Source organism: Podarcis tiliguerta, assembly GCF_965153285.1.
Source record: "Podarcis tiliguerta genome assembly, chromosome: 11".
Classification (NCBI taxonomy): domain Eukaryota; kingdom Metazoa; phylum Chordata; class Lepidosauria; order Squamata; family Lacertidae; genus Podarcis; species Podarcis tiliguerta.
Window position 1 is genome coordinate 63,654,277 of NC_139544.1, and position 18,614 is coordinate 63,672,890.

General features: G+C 50.8%; 1 protein-coding gene and 1 long non-coding RNA gene across 2 annotated transcripts; one reads left to right on the plus strand and one right to left on the minus strand.

Annotated features, from left to right (window-relative positions):
• Positions 1-2,716: 2,716 nt before the first annotated feature.
• Positions 2,717-6,097, minus strand: LOC310660254 (small ribosomal subunit protein eS4). Its single transcript, XM_083404574.1, has 7 exons — positions 6,020-6,097; positions 5,407-5,484; positions 4,692-4,872; positions 4,454-4,551; positions 4,047-4,218; positions 3,697-3,854; positions 2,717-2,962 (listed from the first exon to the last, which is right to left on the minus strand). The coding sequence occupies exons 1-7, from the start codon at positions 6,020-6,022 to the stop codon at positions 2,861-2,863; spliced, it is 792 nt and encodes a 263-aa protein (XP_083260700.1). The 5' UTR covers positions 6,023-6,097; the 3' UTR covers positions 2,717-2,860.
• An 82-nt stretch (positions 6,098-6,179) lies between these two features.
• Positions 6,180-17,573, plus strand: LOC310660255. Its single transcript, XR_014503325.1, has 5 exons — positions 6,180-6,543; positions 6,893-6,999; positions 10,067-10,133; positions 16,676-17,045; positions 17,167-17,573. It is a non-coding gene; the product is annotated as an uncharacterized lncRNA (long non-coding RNA).
• Positions 17,574-18,614: the final 1,041 nt, after the last annotated feature.

Here is an 18,614-nt window from a genome sequence, read left to right on the forward strand (position 1 = left end):
CTGTGGCTTGAAAATGGAAACTGTACTTCAATAAAGACTTTTGTACATTACTACCGGCTAGCGTTGGTCCACTGTGAGCTGGGACCTGGAGCCAGCTCTGACAGGTATGATTGGCACAACTAGAGAAAATGCAGTTCTCATTCTTTCCATTTAGGATAGCCTGTACACCTGCGTGCTTTCCAGCCATGTTAGACCCATTGTCGTATGCCTGACTGACACAGTCTTGAAAGTTCAAATTGAGCCTCTCTAAGATGTCTAATATTTCAGTAACAATTTCTTCTCCAGTCTTTATGGAAAATTCATGAAAACCAAGAAAGCTTCTTTCAAATGCTTTACAAAAGGGTTTCCACTCCTCCGTTGACTCCTCTGGGTCCCTAATTTTGGTGGTCATATCAGTTTATTCACTTTGGTTGACATTTCTCCGTCTCGTTGATCTCTAGCATGGTTGTAAGGGCAGGAAATCGCGAAGCGGATTTGGAATAGGAGCAAAAGCAGAAAGATGTTACAGATAACTATTTAGGGTGTAGCCTATGTGGTCTTTTTGGTGGGGGCAATGATAGGTTTGTCATTTTTTATTATATATTGTGTGGTTTTTGTTCTGGTTTTGTTCTGCGAGGTGCCGTGAGCAGTATATAAAGCAAATAAATAATAAATAATGCATAGTTGCCATCAAAATCATTCCACCCACCCACCCCTTGCAAATCAGGCTTCTTCTCAAAATTTAGACTTTTAGCAGTTTGCAAAGGATGAAATCACTCCAAAGCACGGCGGATGCTTGAAGTGGTTCCCCCAAATTCACATCGTCAGACTGGAGAAGCCCAGAGAAGTTGCATTTGCAACTGAATTTCCTGATTTGCAAGGGGGGGTGTGTGTGTGGAATAATTTTGACACAAATTGCAAGTGGGTAGGAAGTCAATGGATAAATTAAATGTATTGTTGTAGTTGTTATTCTTGTTCAAGAATGGTAATATTAAAGCACGCAAACTTTTGAAAACTAAATAAACCACATTTGTAGAAAACGGTTTGCACTCACCTCTCTGGCAGTCGCACTGGATGATCCTGGGTCCTGGGAGTAGCGGTGAGAGCCAAGTTGCCACACAGGACTTTTCTCGGCTTATTGAACCTTGCAAGGGATCCAGAGGCTCATCCAGCCCAACCCCGGACTGACAGGAATCTCAGCCTAGAATCATCGGGTGGTAGAGCTAGGAGGGAGGCGTTTTGACACTTCCCATCCAGCTGGCAGGCAAGCAAAATGGACAGGAAGTGCCCTTCTCCCTGGGAAAAAGCCTGGCTCCTCCTTGTTTCTCTGGGGACGTTCTCAAGTGACACTCCAAGGCAGCTTCTAATGCCACTCATTAGACGCTTCAGCCAGCCTCCCGGCTGTTCCTTGTTTTTCCAAACTGATGAGAACACAAAGCCTTGATCCTTTTATTATTATGAATTATTATTGAGCTTTTCAATTTTTTTAAAAAAATCACCTATTATTCCTGAATTGCAGGGGATGGGACTAGATGTCCATGGGACCCATTTGAACTGTATGATTCTATAGTCATTCACTTTTTCTGGCTGGTGTTTGTATCCTCATACTTGCTGTATGATACTTTGTCACTCAACTCCCGAAACTTCCTTTTTCTTCACTGCTCATCTCTCAAACCCTATTTTCCTTAGCGTGAAAATATTCTGATGGATAGCCCAATTGCCCATAGACAGTTCCCCGTTTGGACCTCACCATGTCGGCATAATCCATTATTTTATAAGCCATCTATCCTGGATGCTTGAGCCAAGATACCTGTCTTGTCAGGGGCTGGACTAGATGACTGTTGGGGCCCCTCCCTTCCAATGCTACGATTGTGATTTGCCTATCAGGTTGTTGCCGGTTGAGTCCCCTTCTGCGGAACCTCCGTCCCAATTATCCCTCACAAAAATGCTTTGGGATTTCCCCATTTCAACATCTTTTTTCATTCATTTCCCATAAATCCTTGGCCTTTGCAAAGGACCACCATATATGGAAAAACAACCCTTCTAGCGGTTCACTTTCCAAACTCATATTTGAAAGCTTATTGTGGCTTACAGGAGGTTTTTTAAAAAAGGATTTATCGCACCAGCATTGCCAAGGTCTCCTGGCTTCCTCCAGAGCCCCCTGTCCCTGAACACTTTTGCCATCCTTTTTCTGGCCTGTTTTTCCAGGCTAGCTGCAGTGCTGCCCACAATCTATTTGAGGCATTTCCCCCCCCCCCATAACATTTTATTAATTTTCCAACAATAACGCAAAATAAAAACCCTTCCTTGGTCCTATTGTATAGCAATGTACTACATGTCCATTATAAAGTTTTAACCATTTGAAATACTTATTGTCCATTCATAATCAAATTACAAGTATTCTTATAACCCTGCCAATGTATTAACCTGTGTACGTTGCTTCTGTTTATACCACTGAGGCATTTGTACCTGGTCATCTGCCCTTTGGAACTCCCTGCCTCATATTTAGGGCAGGTGGCTCACCAGCTCTGGAGATCCTTCTTCTCAGCACCTGCGCCAAAGATTCCTGTTCGGAGAAGCCTAACCCAGAGATTAATTTTAATTAATTTTGAGGCCTTTTAACTTTCATAGGAGTGGGTTTTCCTCCTTTTCCCCTACTACCTCCTTGCAAATCGCTTTTGACAATCCAGCAGGCTACAAATCTCAGGAAATTAAGTAATGAATCCCTCCAAATGACTATTTTTGTAATTTCTTTATTTGGTTCCTAAAAGGCATAAGCCACTTGATGGAAAACAAACCCTTGAAACCTCAGGGGAGTTGATTAGATGCAAGACTATAAAACCGAGAGTGTCTAGTCCCAATCGGGTTTCCATGTGCATCTTCACCCGCTGCTCTGCTTGGCTGCCAGCCGCTTGTCTCGCTCCTCGGCAATGGTGAGGCGAATGCCCTTCCCACGAGGCAGAGAGATCCATGGCTTGTTCCCCTGGATTTTTTACAAAAGCAAAATATAAACCACAAAAGATCTCACCAAAATTCCTTCACGTAACAATAACTTTAAAAAAACCCTAACCCTCTGCAACCTCCCAAAATTTCAAAGCTTTCTATCTACGAGATCCACCAGAAATATTCAAGGAAGTCAGCACCTTCAATCCATCCACACAGTGTTGCACAACTAATGTCTTGTTTGCAATAATATAAAACTAGGACACGAGGGGCTGAAATGGAGGTTGGGCAAGGAACTTCTGCAAAGAGGGAAATAGGCAAGAGGCCCAGATTTTTTGTTTATGACATAAAATAGGTTTTCTTCCTGCCTTGCATGGGATCAGACTAGACGACCGGTGGGGTTCCTGTCTAGGAAGCGCTCAATCGACATGGATCTCACATTCTGGAGATGATGCCATAAATTCCTATTCTTCCTTATAATCGATAAGCGCAAACTGTTTAATTATTATTTGCTGGTGTTTAATTTCACGTCTTTCCTATCAGATTTGAATGGATTATTGTTTTAGTAAAAAAAAAAAAGGGAGCAAGCCGCAAGGCATAGAATACCACCCAGCGTTCAAAACCATGGAAAAGGTTCCCCATTTAGGCATTCCTACATGGGGAACCTTTTCCATGGTTTTGAACATTGGGTGGTATTCTATGCATCTCGGGGGGTGAAAAGGTCTTAATAAATTCCAGGAAAATTTGAAATAATATTAAATAAAAAGCACCCACCTTGCCAATGACAAAGATGTTGGAGAGCCTGGTGGCAAAGCTGTTGCCGTTGGTGTCCTTGACGTGGACCACGTCAAAGGAGCCAGGGTGCCTCTCGCGGTTGGTGATCACCCCGATGCGCCCCAAGTTGGCGCCCCCCGTCACCATGCAGAGGTTGCCTGTTGGGGAGAAGAGGGAGGGAACGGGTCAGAAGGCGGAATTGGGACTGGGCAGGGGGGGCAAAAATATATATATGCTTCCAAAAATGGGGGTGCTCCGGAAGGGAGCTTCCAGGGCCAGAGGAAGTCTCCCCATCTCCCCCCATTGGGGAAGGATTCTGGCGCTCTTGACACGCTCAGAGGAACCGTCACCTGTGTCGAACTTGATGAAGTCGGTGATCTTGCCCGTCTGCAGGTCGACTTGGACAGTGTCGTTGACCTTGACCAGGGGGTCCGGGTAGCGGATGGTGCGGGCGTCGTGAGTCACCAGGCGGGGGGTGCCCTTGGTGCCCACCAGGATGCGGCGCACCTTGCACAGCTTGTACTGCCAGGAGGAATGGAGAAATCAGTCATTTTGTCAATATAAAGAGAATGCCAGCAAGGCCGAGTATTTCTGTAAAAAAGGGATTTTAACCCAGTCTAACTCACGAGGGATTTAAATCGTGACTTAAATCACGAAACCACTCTGAGCATTTATTGTTCCTTCCTCTGGTTGTCCATCTTAAGATGCCAGCAAGGCTGAGTCTTTTGGTAAGAAAAGGATTCAAATCAATTCTCACCTTGGCCTCCTCAGGGCTGATGCGGTGCACGGCAAAGCGCCCCTTGGTGTCGTACACCAGGCGGAAGTGCTCGCCAGTCTTCTCGATGCTGATGACGTCTGCAGGGAGAAAGGGCGGGAGTTACGATGGAATGCCAGTGTGGTGCAACCGCTGCATAAACCCGTTTTCCGCTGTGTGGAATGCCCCACCGCTGGAAATCGGGCATTTCAAACCCGCTGCTAGAAATCTAGGGCCTTACCCATGAAGCCTGCCGGGTAGGTGACGTCGGTGCGAACCTTGCCGTCAATCTTGACAAAGCGCTGCATGCAGATCTTCTTGACCTCGTCGCCCGTCAGGGCGTATTTGAGCCGGTTGCGGAGGAAAATCACAAGCGGGAGGCACTCACGCAACTTATGGGGTCCCGTTGACGGGCGTGGTGCCTAGAACCCCAAAAGGGAAAGGGAAGGTTACAGGGCGGCATGCATTTTCCCAGATGTTATTTTACATCCCTTTGTTGTTTTCTCACAATGTTCAACAGACTCCCCAACTTATCCTTCCCCAAGTTCCTTTATTTTCTACATTTATTTTTAAGTATAATGTTGTGTTAGTTTCTCTGTTACTGGTTATCAGTTCTTGTTGTTATGCACTGTGTTTAATTTTGCATTTTTCTGCTATAAACTATCCCAAGATGAATGGTGGGATTTAATAAGAAACCACAAGGAATTTATAGATTAGAAATTCAATAAACCATCATAAGGAATTTATAGATTTAATACAGATTTAATAAACCTCCACAAGAAATCTAATATGTAAATAAGGAAACAAAACTAAGTGTAAGGCATTTAATGAAGAAGCCCAGGTGCAAACTAATGCCTGAAGTGCAAGGCTCCCCTTTTAAAAAGGGTTGTAAAAGGAAATATAAATATGCTTTTTCCCTATCTCCTTTTATACAAAGTTGGAAAAAAGATACTTGCAAAGACTCCCGTCAGCTTGTCCAGCATCCAGTGCTTGGGGGCTGCCACCCGTTTCAGGTGCTTCTTAGGTCCTCGAGCCTGAGGGGGGGAGAGCAGGCAAAGGGCGTGGGTTCGAATTTGCCCGGATGTTTAAGCAGATCATTCTCGCAAGGCGGCGGGCTCAACTAGATGACCCTCGGGCCCCTTCCAGACGCCCCTGTTCTATGAACCCGCACCAGCTCTTCAGGTATTCCCGTTTTAATTGATTCCCATTTAGTTTCTAGTCGAGCATCCTTGGGCTCCCTTCTCCGTTAGGGCAACCCCCCCAGCAGGATCCAGCCCCGCTGCTGAGCCCTAGTTCAGTGGCAGGCAGTTCCCCCGGCCCTTCCCAAGCGATCGCTTTAGAGAGCATGTCTGGCCGGCGGCCTTTTTCCCTGCGGCCCGCACTGCGCATGCTGGCGCCCCCCCCCCCAAGACCGAGCGAGCCCCGCCGCGCCGCCTCCGCGCCCCATTTCCCCGCCCCACGGAAGAGCGGCGTCTCCCGCGCCCCCGGCCCCGAAAGCGCCGCGCTCGGTGGTGCCGCCGCCGCGGATGGCTACGGATCGCTCCACCGGCCCGAAGCCCGAGCACTCACCATGGCTGCGGGTTCTCGACGCAAAAGGAGAGCACTTCCGCCGCCCAGGGGTTATATATCCGGGTCAGGCAGGGAGGGGCGACGAAGCCCTGGCGGATGGAAGCGGCGTTGTGCCGCGCGGGGGCTTCGCAGCCAATGAAATGGGGAATTGGGATCCCGAGAGGCTGCTAGGGAAATTTGTAGTATTTTATGGTTTATCGTTTTTTACAAATATTCTGTTGGTGGCTGGGAAATAGTAATAAATTATTATGATCATTAAACGTTAAATTATTATTATTTTAATAAATCACACCCACCCAAGTGGGACATGGCCTCTTCCTCCCTAAGCCTTAACAGTATAATATTTTTATTTATTCCAATTGGGGCGGGGAAGCTCCCCTTGGCTACAGCAGCTCCAGAGTAACTGGCTGTGAGTTCAGATCTCCATTGCTTTCCCCCTCAGGCCGCCTTTAATGTATTGGAAACTATCTGAACAATGTATTGTTCAGATGAACCACTGCTGTAAGCAGTGTTTTTGTAACCAGGTAATTCCTCAAGATCCCAATTCCTTGACTTATTATTAAATGCAATCACCTTGTGGTTCATTCGCATATTCCTGCCTTGCAGCGGGTTGGACTGGAAGACCCTTGGGATCCCTTCCAGCTATCTACACCATTATATGTTTCTTGGGAAAGTGCTTCAGAAAGAATAAACAAGGGAAAAAACACATTTCTTCCAGTTAGTCGTATGATGGCTCATAGGGAAGGGAGGCTTCTTTCCTACTTTATTATTTCTTCCACTGCAATCTGTTGTTGACATGTTATATGTCTGCTTTTACATAGACCCCCTCTTTCCCTTCTTTGGAAAATAATCGATCCTACTGATATTTCTTAGGTCTGTATGGGCTCTGCTGAATTCCTGCTCTGAAGAGGAGGAGGAGGAGGAAGCTTTGCCTGACGAAGGGAGAAGAGGTTGAGGAAAAGTCAGCTGCAGGCATGAAGGTAAAAGGGGAAAAATAGAAATACAACTTAACATATAACACTTAAGAACATTTTTAAACAACCCCACTCCTGATATATCACACCCACCCAAGTGGGGCTTGACCTCACCCCCCCCCCTAACCAGCACAGTACAGTAAAAATACAGTAAAGTATTTTTATTTATTTGATTGGGGTAGGGCAGCACCTCCTGGCTTCACCCATGTTGGTGTGGTTTGTCTCCTTTTTCCTGTTCTTGTTAGGCTATCTAAAGGTGACAAAGGAATGTGTTGAAAACTTAATTTCTTCAAATGAACCATTTCTTTAACCAGGTATTACTCAAGGCACTGATTCTTTCACCTATTGATTTATCCACATAATCCAAGTGGAGATTAATTAGCATCCAAAAGTGGTACACTTGCACATTACATCTTTAGATAAATGTTTTGGAAAAGGCATAAATTTAAAAAGATAATTAATTTGCAAGCAAATACTTGAATGCCCAGTGAATTAGATAGGCAGTGAGCTGGCTGATTTGTCTAATGGAGCATCCAAAACCCAGTTTGGGTCTATAAGACCCAGTTTGCCCCCTCCCCCCAGCCTTAATGGCAACCCTCCACTGCTTTCTGTTTGACTTTTTTAACAGATACTCTGAATTGAACACCACAAGAATAAATGGGGATCAGCCCCTGCTGTAGTGACCAGCACTAAAAGCAATTTGAGTAATTCAGATCAATAAAGTAGCAATAATTAATATTTACAAGCCAGCAACTTCACACCAGTTTTGGACACTTGCAGCAGCTTGCAATGTTAAGAGAGGTGCTCTAAAGAAAAGCACTTTCTACATTTATGAGCCTTCAGAGTAGGCTCATGGTTTTTCCTTTGCTTGGAGGTATAAATGTTGTTAGCATATGTGCAAACACCCCAATAACTTCAGGCCTGCTCCTGACTGTCGAAATGCTCTTGGAGAGGCTGTAAGCAGCACTTCCTCTGCTCTCAGTCAGCAAAAGGGGATGGCAAGATATGCTTCATGGTGTAACTTAACTTGCAGCTGCAGGAGAAGTGTGGATCTCTCAGCCATACACAAATCCCTGCCTTGTAGCAGGTTGGACTGGATGACCCTTGGGGTCCCTTCCCGATATATACTCACCCACTCACCCACCATCATATGATTCTTTGGAAAGTGCTTCAGAAAGAATAAAGAGAAATAGCATTCCTTTAAGTTAGTTGTTGTCGGTATGCAGAGGGTCACAAGACCAGCTGGCTAGCCCCAGCTGGCTCATGTTCTTCCAGCCGTCCCACTGCGAAGACCCATCTGCCTCTGCTCCGACATAAATCAGCGACCCAGGCTTCAAAGCCAGGGCACACTATATCAGCCGAGCGAATTGCATACACAGAATAGGTGTGAGGCTTGTGGAAGCATACTACAACTATGGATTTACTGATCACAAATCAGGACAAAGAAACATGTCATCTCTCTCTTTGTCTGCTCAGAGAGACAGAGAGAAGCAAAAGCTATACAGTGGTACCTAGGGTTATAGACGCTTCAGGTTACAGACTCCGCTAACTCAGAAATAGTACCTCGGGTTAAGAACTTTGCTTCAGGATGAGAACAGAAATCACTTGGCAGCAGCGGAAGGCCCCATTAGCTAAAGTGGTACCTCAGGTTAAGAACAGTTTCAGGTTAAGAACGGACCTCCAGAACGAATTAAGTTCTTAACATCTGAAGGCAGCCCTGTTTAGGGTAGTTTTTAATGTTTACTAGGTTATTGTATTTTAGTGTTTTGTTGGAAGCCGCCCAGAGTGGCTGGGGAAACCCAGCCAGATGGGTGGGCTATAAATAATAAATTATTTCAGAGCTGGCTCCTGGTCCCAGCTCACAGAGGACCAACGCTAGCCGGTAGTAATGTATAAAAGTCTTTATTGAAGTACAGTTTCCATTTCCAATCCACAGCGTCCCAGCTCTACGTCTAGGGCTTAGACCGGCGAAGCTCCATCTGAATCTCCGCCCCCTGTACACCAGTTTAAGACTCTAACCTTACTCCACCTCTTCCTTCTCTCCCTTCTCCTCTGGGTCCTGCTACCCCCCTGGGTCCCTTCCTTCCTGGACTCTTCCGACGCAGACGTTGACCCCCCTGACTCCTCCCTCTCTCTTCGACGGGCTTTAGGACCCGGCTCCCTATCCGGGCTGCCAACTGTGCTGCCCTCCTGTACATTTGAACTTGGCGCGCGCGCGCAGCGTTTAACCTTCCTCTTGACCGTTTCCTCGCTCCCCGACGGAGGCGTGGCCAATCCTGCCTCATGTTCTCCCGCTGGCAGCGCGCCGCCTGATCCCGATGCCTGGGACTCCTCCCCCCTACTGCACTCTGGTGTGGACGCTGGTCCGGATTTCCAACTGCTGCTCTCTGAGTCCCCTCTGGCCCCTTCTTCCTGAAGTGCCCCCCTGGGCACTCCCCTTGCCCTAACCATGGGAGCCCCTTTTTGTGAATCCTCCGATTCACTGGAAAGACTCAGAGACCTCGGACCGCTGTCATCGCTGACATTTCCTTCGGACTCCTCCCCCTCGCTCTCCATTTCCTCCCTTTCCTGTGCCTCTGCTCCTGAACCCCTGACATTATTATTATTATTATTATTATTATTATTATTATTATTAACCTGAGGTACCACTCTATACACAACGGAAGTTCCCAGCAAGCTGTGCTGGTATGTAAACAGATATGTGACTTGCAACAGTTCCATGTCTGCAACTAAAGGTGGAATGGAATTTTCCAACAGTAGATAGCCTCACTTCCTGTGAGCTACCTTATTATTTCTTGCACATTAATTTGAGCTTGGGAGTTCCTATGCCTGTTTTTACACAGACCCCCTCTTTCAGTTCTGAAAAAAATCCGCCCCAGTGATATTTCTCAGGTCTCTATGGGCTCTGCTGAATTCCTGATCCAAAAAAAGGGGAAGGAGAAGGGGAGGCCTCGCCTGACGGAGGGATTGAGAAGAGGGTTGAGAGAGAGAAAGGGGATCTTTTGAGACAAGATGCCAATGCCTCAAACAACACCTTTAAGTTGCTTTTCCAAACATCTGATTTGCCCATCAGCGTGGCAGCCAAAGAAAAGAAAATATGGCAGAGGCAACTCCCAGACATCTCCATGCAGTTGCAAAAGGTGGTGTCAGGGGTTCAGGAGAAGAGTCACAGGAGAGGCAGGAAACGGAGAGCGAGGGGGAGGAGTCGGAAGGAAATGTCAGCGACGACAGTAGTCCGAGGTCTCTGAGTCTCTCCAGTGACTCGGAGGATTCACAGAAAGGGGCCCCCATGGTCAGGGCAAGGGGGACACCTCGGGAAGAAGGGGCCAGAGGGGACTCAGAGAGTAACAGCTGGAAATCCGGACCAGCTTCCCCCCCCAGAGTGCAGTAGGGGGGAGGAGTCCAAGGCATCGGGATCAGGGAGCGCGCAGGCAGAGGGAGAGCGTGAGGCAGGAGTGGCCACACCCTCGTCAGGGAGCGAGGAAACGGTCATCAGGAAAGTTAAACGCGCGCGCGCGCCAAGTTCAAATGTACAGGAGGGCGGCAAGGTGGGCAGCCCGGGTAGGGAGCCAGGTCCTAAAGCACGCCGAAGAGAGGGGGAGGAGTCAGAGGGGTCCAGCTCTGCGTCAGAAGAGTCCAGGAGGGAAGAGACCCCGGGGGGTAGTAAGACCCAGAGGAAGAGAGAGAGAAGGAGGAGGTGGAGTAAGATTAGAGTTTTAAGCTGGTGCACAGGGGGCGGAGATCCAGATAGAGCTTCGCCGGTCTAAAGCTCAGACGTAGAGCTGGGACGCTGAGACTTGTAAATGGAGACTATTCTTCAATAAAGACTTTGATACTGTACTACCGGCTAGCGTTGGTCCTTGGTGAGCTGGGACCCGGAGCCAGCTCTGACAGTAAGCTCTATCTCAATTTTTAAAGTTTTGGCACCAAGAACCTCGCCACGTGAGTTGACGCAGCGAGGGCAGAGGAGGGGTGCTCCCAGAGCTCACAAAACTCAGGCAAGATGACGACGGAAGAGCAGATATCAGCCCTGCAAGAAGCTGTGACACGACTCAGCACGGAGGTAATTGCATCCAGAAAAAGAGAGGAGGAAATGAGTAGCGCCTACCGGGATCTCCAAGTAAGATTGGACGTGATTTCCAAACAGGGGCCACCTGGATCCAAAGCAGAGGGCATTGGATTGGGAAAGAGGGGAGGCAGCCTTGTATCCCATTTTGACGGGAGTTTACAGCAGTACCCCAACTTTAGAGCAGACCTGTTGTTTGCGCTGGATCTGCTTGACAAAGACTTTAGAGATGAAAGAGAGAAAGTGGGGTTTATCCTATCCCATTTGCATGGTGAAGCCAAAACGTGGCTGAGAAATTTATGGAGGGACAATGATCCGGCGCTCCAAGACGCGAAGGCTTTCATTAAAGCTATGGACTCGTGTTTTTTATCAAAGATAGACGTTGATATTGCCAGGAGAGACATACATGGAATTAAGCAAGGCAAAGCCAGCGTGCGTCAGTACCATACGCGTTTCTTCGGACTGGTTCATGCACTGGGATGGGACAAAGCGTCTGCGCCAGTGAGAGATCTCTTTTGGGAGGGCTTGAATACAGAAGTAAAAGCCGAGATTGGAAGGGGGGAGAGGCCAAGGAGCACCCAGGAAGTGGTCCAGAGGGCTCTGGAGATCGGGGTGCATCTGGAGGAACGTCCTTGCAACAGAGAAGAAGGACGTTGGGGAAGGGCACCAGCCAGAGCACCTCCCTTCTATCCCAAAGAAGCAGCGCGTGCGCAGTCCACGCCCTCGCAGGGAGGGGGAGAGGAACCGATGGAGCTCGGAGGTGCCAGGGCTCAGTCAGCTACCAGAGCCCTGACGCCGGGAGCAGTCAAGACGAAGCCTCCTAGAGGGAACAGGAAGTGCTACATCTGCGACAGTGCTCAACACATGGCGAAAGAGTGTCCCCAGAGGCTCCACAAGCACACTGCAGCATCGGCAACAGTGACAGAAGCAACGAAGCAGGGAAACGACAGAGTCTGGCTGGAGGAAGAGGTACTGGGGTCCAGCCAGACAAATCAATGAAACAATCCCCAGAGATTTTGCAGCCCACAGACCCCCTCCCACCCAAACCAGTGGTGCAGCTTACAGCGTCTCTCCAACTGCCCAACGGAAGCACTCTGGAAGTGCCGATCACCATTGACTCCGGCAGCAACGCCGACTTTATAGGACTGGATTTTATTCAGCAGCACAATATACCACTGCTGCCAGCCACACTGCCCCTGAAGGTTGTCACAGTGGATGGCAGGGACTTGCTAGGGGGGCAGGTGGTGCAACAAACGCAACCAATGGTGATGCGGATTGGAAATCACCAAGAGGTCATCAGCTTCAACGTCACCAAACTGTCAGGCACGCCGGTAGTCTTGGGCATGAGTTGGCTGCACAGGCACAGTCCAGCATTGGCGTGGTACCAACGCCAATTGACCTTCGGTTCCTCCTATTGCGCGGAACATTGCATTCTTCGTAGCCAAGAAGAAGGAGGGGAAGACACGCAGCTACAATTGAGCACGCTGCAAGCAGTGCCACGCAAGTACGCAGCGTTTTTGGAGGTTTTCTGCGAGAAGGAAGCGGACAAGCTGCCTCCCCACAGGCCCTATGACTGCCAGATTGACCTCCTGCCAGGGGCGACGCTGCCAGCCGGGAAACTGTATTCCATGTCTGAAGACGAGCTGCAGGAGCTCAAGGAGTTCATAGACCTCAACTTAAAGCGCGGTTTCATCCGGGAGTCGAAAGCAGCGGGGGGCAGTCCTGTATTCTTTGTGAAGAAAAAGGACACGCCCCAAAAAAGACTTGTAGTGGATTTTAGGCTCTTAAATTCAAAGACCAAGCCCACAGCCTTTCCAATGCCCAAAATAGATGACCTTCTGGCAACGGTGCGGAAAGGACGCGTTTTTACAAAGTTGGATCTGAGAGGGGCGTACAACCTGATCCGCATTCGGGAGGGGGACGAGTGGAAGACTGCCATGTTCACGCCCCTGGGCACATATGAATATAGAGTTATGCCCTTCGGTTTACAAAATGGCGCCCACTGTTTTCAAGCGTTCATGCATCACGTCCTGGCGGGTCTTCTCTACAAGAAATGCGTCTGCTTCTTAGACGACATCCTGATATTCTCAGAATCTGAGGACACCCACGAGGGGGACGTCAAGGAGGTTCTGCAGCGACTGCAGGAGCATCGGCTATACGCAAAGCTGGAGAAGTGCCAGTTCGACAGGAAGGAGGTGGATTTCCTGGGCTACAAGCTGTCGGACAAGGGGCTCGCCATGGACAGCGCCAAGGTTCGCGCGGTGTTGGATTGGAAGAGCCCGCGCAATCGGAAGGAGGTCCAGCGGTTTGTGGGGTTCGCCAACTTTTACCGCAAGTTCATCAAGGGGTTCGCGATGCAGACAGCGGCCATTACCGACACGCTCAGCTCCAAGAAGAAGAAGTTCATCTGGACGGAGCAAGCGGAGCAGTCCTTCCAGAACCTCAAGCGTCTCTTCTCGTCCGAAGGGCAGCTACTGCATGTGAATCCCAGCAAACCGCTGAGGGTTGAGACGGACGCCTCAGACAGAGCCGTGGGCGCCGTACTGTTGCAGGAGGACCCGCATGGGGACTGGAGACCGTGTGCCTTCTACTCTAGGAAGCTCAGCAAGTCAGAGCAAAACTACACCATCTGGGACAGGGAGTTGCTGGCCATTCATGCAGCATTCAAGGCGTGGCGGCACTTCCTCATCGGGGCCAAACACACAGTGCAGGTTCGCACGGATCATAAGAACTTGGAGTACTGGCGCACGGCAAGGTTCCTGAACCAGCGGCACATCAGATGGGCGGAGTTCTTTGCGGATTTCGACTTCAGCATAGAATACATCCCAGGCGACAACAACATCATGGCAGATGCACTGTCCAGAAAGCCGCAATACCTCGAAGAAGCGGCGCCAGCAGCGGCCAAGCACATTTTCGCCCAGAAAGCGTGGGCGTGCGCTTCCGCAACCGTGGACCTGGAGGCGGTCCGTCGAGCACTGCAGGAGGACTCCTTCGCTCTAGCCAAGATGGAGGAGGTGCGCAAGGGCACGGTGAAAAACGACGAGTTCCAAATACGGGACGGATTGCTCATCCGCAGAGGAGCACTCTATGTACCGGGAGATGAGCTCCGCGCGAAAGTACTGCAGCAGTTGCACGACGCGCCAACCGCCGGGCACTTCGGCAAGGAGAAGACAGCGGAACTCGTTGCCAGAGATTTTTGGTGGCCCAAGATGAGGGGAGAAGTCGCGGAGTACGTCTCGAGGTGCGACACTTGCCAAAGGGCCAAGTCAGTGCACAAACCTCCGGCAGGACTGCTCGAACCGCTGCAGACCCCGAGCGAACCGTGGGAGAGGGTGGCACTGGACTTTGTCACGGATTTACCCAGCTCGAGGGGTAAAACGGCAGTGCTAGTGGTGGTGGACATGTTCACTAAAATGGCCCACTTCATTCCGTGCGCGAAGGTGGCCACGGCAGAACAGACCGCCAAACTGTTCATAGACCACGTCTTCAGGGTGCACGGACTGCCACGGTCTATCTTGTCCGACAGGGGGCGCCAGTTCATTTCGAGCTTCTGGCAGAAGCTGATGGGTTTCCTGAACGTCAAGATCAACCTAGCGTCGGCGAGACACCCGCAGACCAACGGACAAGCGGAGCGCGTCAACGCCATCATGCAGCAGTACCTGAGATGCTATGCAAATCAACAGCCGACGACATGGGTGGACTACCTGCCGCTCGCTGAGTTCGCTTACAACAACACGAAGCACGTGTCCACAGGGGTGACGCCGTTCTTCGCCAACAACGGGAGGCATCCCAGAACCTTCCCGGGATTAGAGAAACTGGGGGAGGGGGAGCCACAGGCAGCGGAAGTCTTGGCGGCGGAATTGCAGGAAGTTCAAGAGCAGCTGAGGAGGCAATTAGAGCTTGCAAAGCACGCATACAAACTGCAGGCTGACAAGCACAGGAGGGTGGGTGAAGACATACAGGTGGGAGACTGGGTGTGGTTAGCGGCCCACGCAGTGCCGACCAGATCCTTAGCTAAGAAGAAACTCGGACATAAGCAGCTAGGACCTTACCGAGTTGAAGCACAGATCAATCCGGTGGCCTTCCGGTTGACACTTCCGGAAGGCTCCAGAATGCACCCAGTATTCCATAGGTCGGTGCTCACGCCCTACAAAGCACCTCACCGATTTCAGGCGCAGGGCACGGCACCAGACCAGTATAGGGAGGCCCCCCCAAGGAGGGAGTCGCCAAGAAGAGAACCCATCAACCAGGTCACAGAGATTTTGGACTCGAGATGGGGGGAAGAGGGAGTAGAATATTTTCTCGCACGGGAAGGTACCCCGGCCAGCGCCAACAGTTGGGTGCCGGACTATGCCCTGGACGAGCCTCTCCTCAAAGAGGAGTTTCATGCCTTGTTCCCACACAGGCCCATGCCAGCCGAGTATTTCGACGACTGGCTTTTCACACCCACGCTTTCTACCAGCACGTTCCAGGGATTCACATCGGACGAAGAACCAGCATTAGAAACACGTTCACCGGAGGGCTCGCCCTCGGGGTTTGCCTCAGACCGCTCGTTTTGGTGGGACAATCGAGGAGAGGAGAGGTGGCTGAGGGGCCCTTGGCGGGCAACGGACCCAGAGGGGAACGAGGGTGAGAGGGACATGGACGTGATGGGGGAGGACGTGGGGTTCGAGCATGGCGGCACAGAGATGGAAGCAGAGGAGAACGAGGTCGGCGAAGACACGGAGGACGAGCCGGATTTATCTAACTGGATGCACGCCACGGGGGACGAACTGTATCCACCATTTACCCCCACAACGATGGAGCACCCGGCACCCCCGCCGGAGGAAGGGGAGGGGGGAAGGGGGGGCTTCGAGGGGGGGATGGATGTCAGGGGTTCAGGAGAAGAGTCACAGGAGAGGCAGGAAACGGAGAGCGAGGGGGAGGAGTCGGAAGGAAATGTCAGCGACGACAGTAGTCCGAGGTCTCTGAGTCTCTCCAGTGACTCGGAGGATTCACAGAAAGGGGCCCCCATGGTCAGGGCAAGGGGGACACCTCGGGAAGAAGGGGCCAGAGGGGACTCAGAGAGTAACAGCTGGAAATCCGGACCAGCTTCCCCCCCAGAGTGCAGTAGGGGGGAGGAGTCCAAGGCATCGGGATCAGGGAGCGCGCAGGCAGAGGGAGAGCGTGAGGCAGGAGTGGCCACACCCTCGTCAGGGAGCGAGGAAACGGTCATCAGGAAAGTTAAACGCGCGCGCGCGCCAAGTTCAAATGTACAGGAGGGCGGCAAGGTGGGCAGCCCGGGTAGGGAGCCAGGTCCTAAAGCACGCCGAAGAGAGGGGGAGGAGTCAGAGGGGTCCAGCTCTGCGTCAGAAGAGTCCAGGAGGGAAGAGACCCCGGGGGGTAGTAAGACCCAGAGGAAGAGAGAGAGAAGGAGGAGGTGGAGTAAGATTAGAGTTTTAAGCTGGTGCACAGGGGGCGGAGATCCAGATAGAGCTTCGCCGGTCTAAAGCTCAGACGTAGAGCTGGGACGCTGAGACTTGTAAATGGAGACTATTCTTCAATAAAGACTTTGATACTGTACTACCGGCTAGCGTTGGTCCTTGGTGAGCTGGGACCCGGAGCCAGCTCTGACAGGTGGGTTGCCTGTATGGGCTCTGCTTTATTCCTTAATGTCAAATGCTACATCTGCCTAAGTCCACTTCCATCCACTGGAAAAGCTTCTTAGCAGCAAGGAGTAAAGGGAACGGTGGGAAATACCTATCTATCTCTCTAAATCGGTAAGACCGCACAGACCCTACACTTCCACAAGGCCTGGTCCTTTCCAGAGGTGCAGCCTTCCTTCTCCAAAGGTGGATTTCAGCTCAAACAGCTGGTCGAAAAGTCTCTTTTCCTATCCTCACACCAGTAACCATGGCAACCTCCCAGATAACAGTCTCTATTCCTCGATGGTCAGGGAGATTGCATTTTCCCACGGTCTCTCAAAAAATTGAAATCTTAGCATTTAGTAATGTCTAAATAAAGTTTGGGGGTGTCACCCCTTAAAAATCAACTGTGCAATTTGCCCCACAGCTGCCCCACAGCTGCCCCAATGCCACAAGACTAAGTGGGCTGAGCCCCTGCAACAGGGGCCAAAACCAAAAGCCGATTGAATCATTTACATTTACAAATACTGGCATATATATATGCATTTTCGAAATTAGCAGCAGTTTGTAATGTTAAGAGAGGTGTTCTAAAGAAAAACACTTTATACACTCATGAGCATTCCCTTAGAGTAGGCTCATGGTTTTTTCCTTTTGTGGAGGTATAAATGTTCTTAGCCCCTTCATGGATCACTGCCTTGCCATGGCGAAGGGGCTTGAAGAACTCAGAGAAGCTATGAACTATGCCGAGCAGGGCACCCAAGATGAACAGGTCATAGTGGAGAGTTTTGACCAAACGTGATCCACCTGGAGGAGGAACCGGCAAGCCACTCCAGTATCCCTGCCAAGAAAACTCCATGCACACAGACAACAGGCATATAAAAGTTATGACGCTGGAAGATGAGCCCCTCAGGTCGGAAGGCATCTGTCAGGGCTGGCTCCGGGTCCCAGCTCACCAAGGACCAACGCTAGCCGATAGTACAGTATCAAAGTCTTTATTGAAGAATAGTCTCCATTTACAAGTCTCAGCGTCCCAGCCCTACGTCTGGACTTTAGACCGGCGAAGCTCTGTCTGGATCTCCACCCCCTGTGCACCAGCTTAAGACTCTAATCTTACTCCACCTCTTCCTTCTCTCTCTCTTCCTCTGGGTCTTACTACCCCCCGGGGTCTCATTCCTCCTGGACTCTTCCGACGCAGAGCTTGACCCCTCTGACTCCTCCCCCTCTCTTCAGCGGGCTTTAGGACCTGGCTCCTTACCCGGGCTGCCCACCTTGCCGCCCTCCTTTACATTTGAACTTGGCGCGCGCGCGCGTTTTACTTTCCGGATGACCGTTTCCTCGCTCCCTGACGAGGGTGTGGCCACTCCTGCCTCACGTTCTCCTTCTGCCTGCGCGCTCCCTGATCCCGATGCCTTGGACTCCTCCCCCCTACTGCACTCTGGGGGGGACGCTGGTCCGGATTTCCAGCTGCTACTCTCTGAGTCCCCTCTGGCCCCTTCTTCCCGAGGTGTCCCCCTGGGCACTCCCCTTGCCCTGACCATAGGGGCCCCTTTCTGTGAATCCTCCGAGTCACTGGAGAGGCTCAGAGACCTTGGACTACTGTCGCCGCTGACATCTCCTTCCGACTCCTCCCCCTCGCTCTCCGTTTCTTCCCTCTCCTGTGACTCTGCTCCTGAACCCCTGACATCCATCCCCCCCTCGAAGCCCCCCCTTCCCCCCTCCCCTTCCTCCGGCGGGGGTGCTGGGTGCTCCGTCGTTGTGGGGGTGAATGGTGGATACAGTTCGTCCCCCGTGGCGTGCATCCAGTTAGAGAAATCCGGCTCGTCCTCCATGTCTTCGCCGACCTCGTTGTCCTCTGCTTCCATCTCCGTGCCGCCATGCTCGAACCCAACGTCCTCCCCCATCACGTCCATGTCCCTCTCACCCTCGTTCCC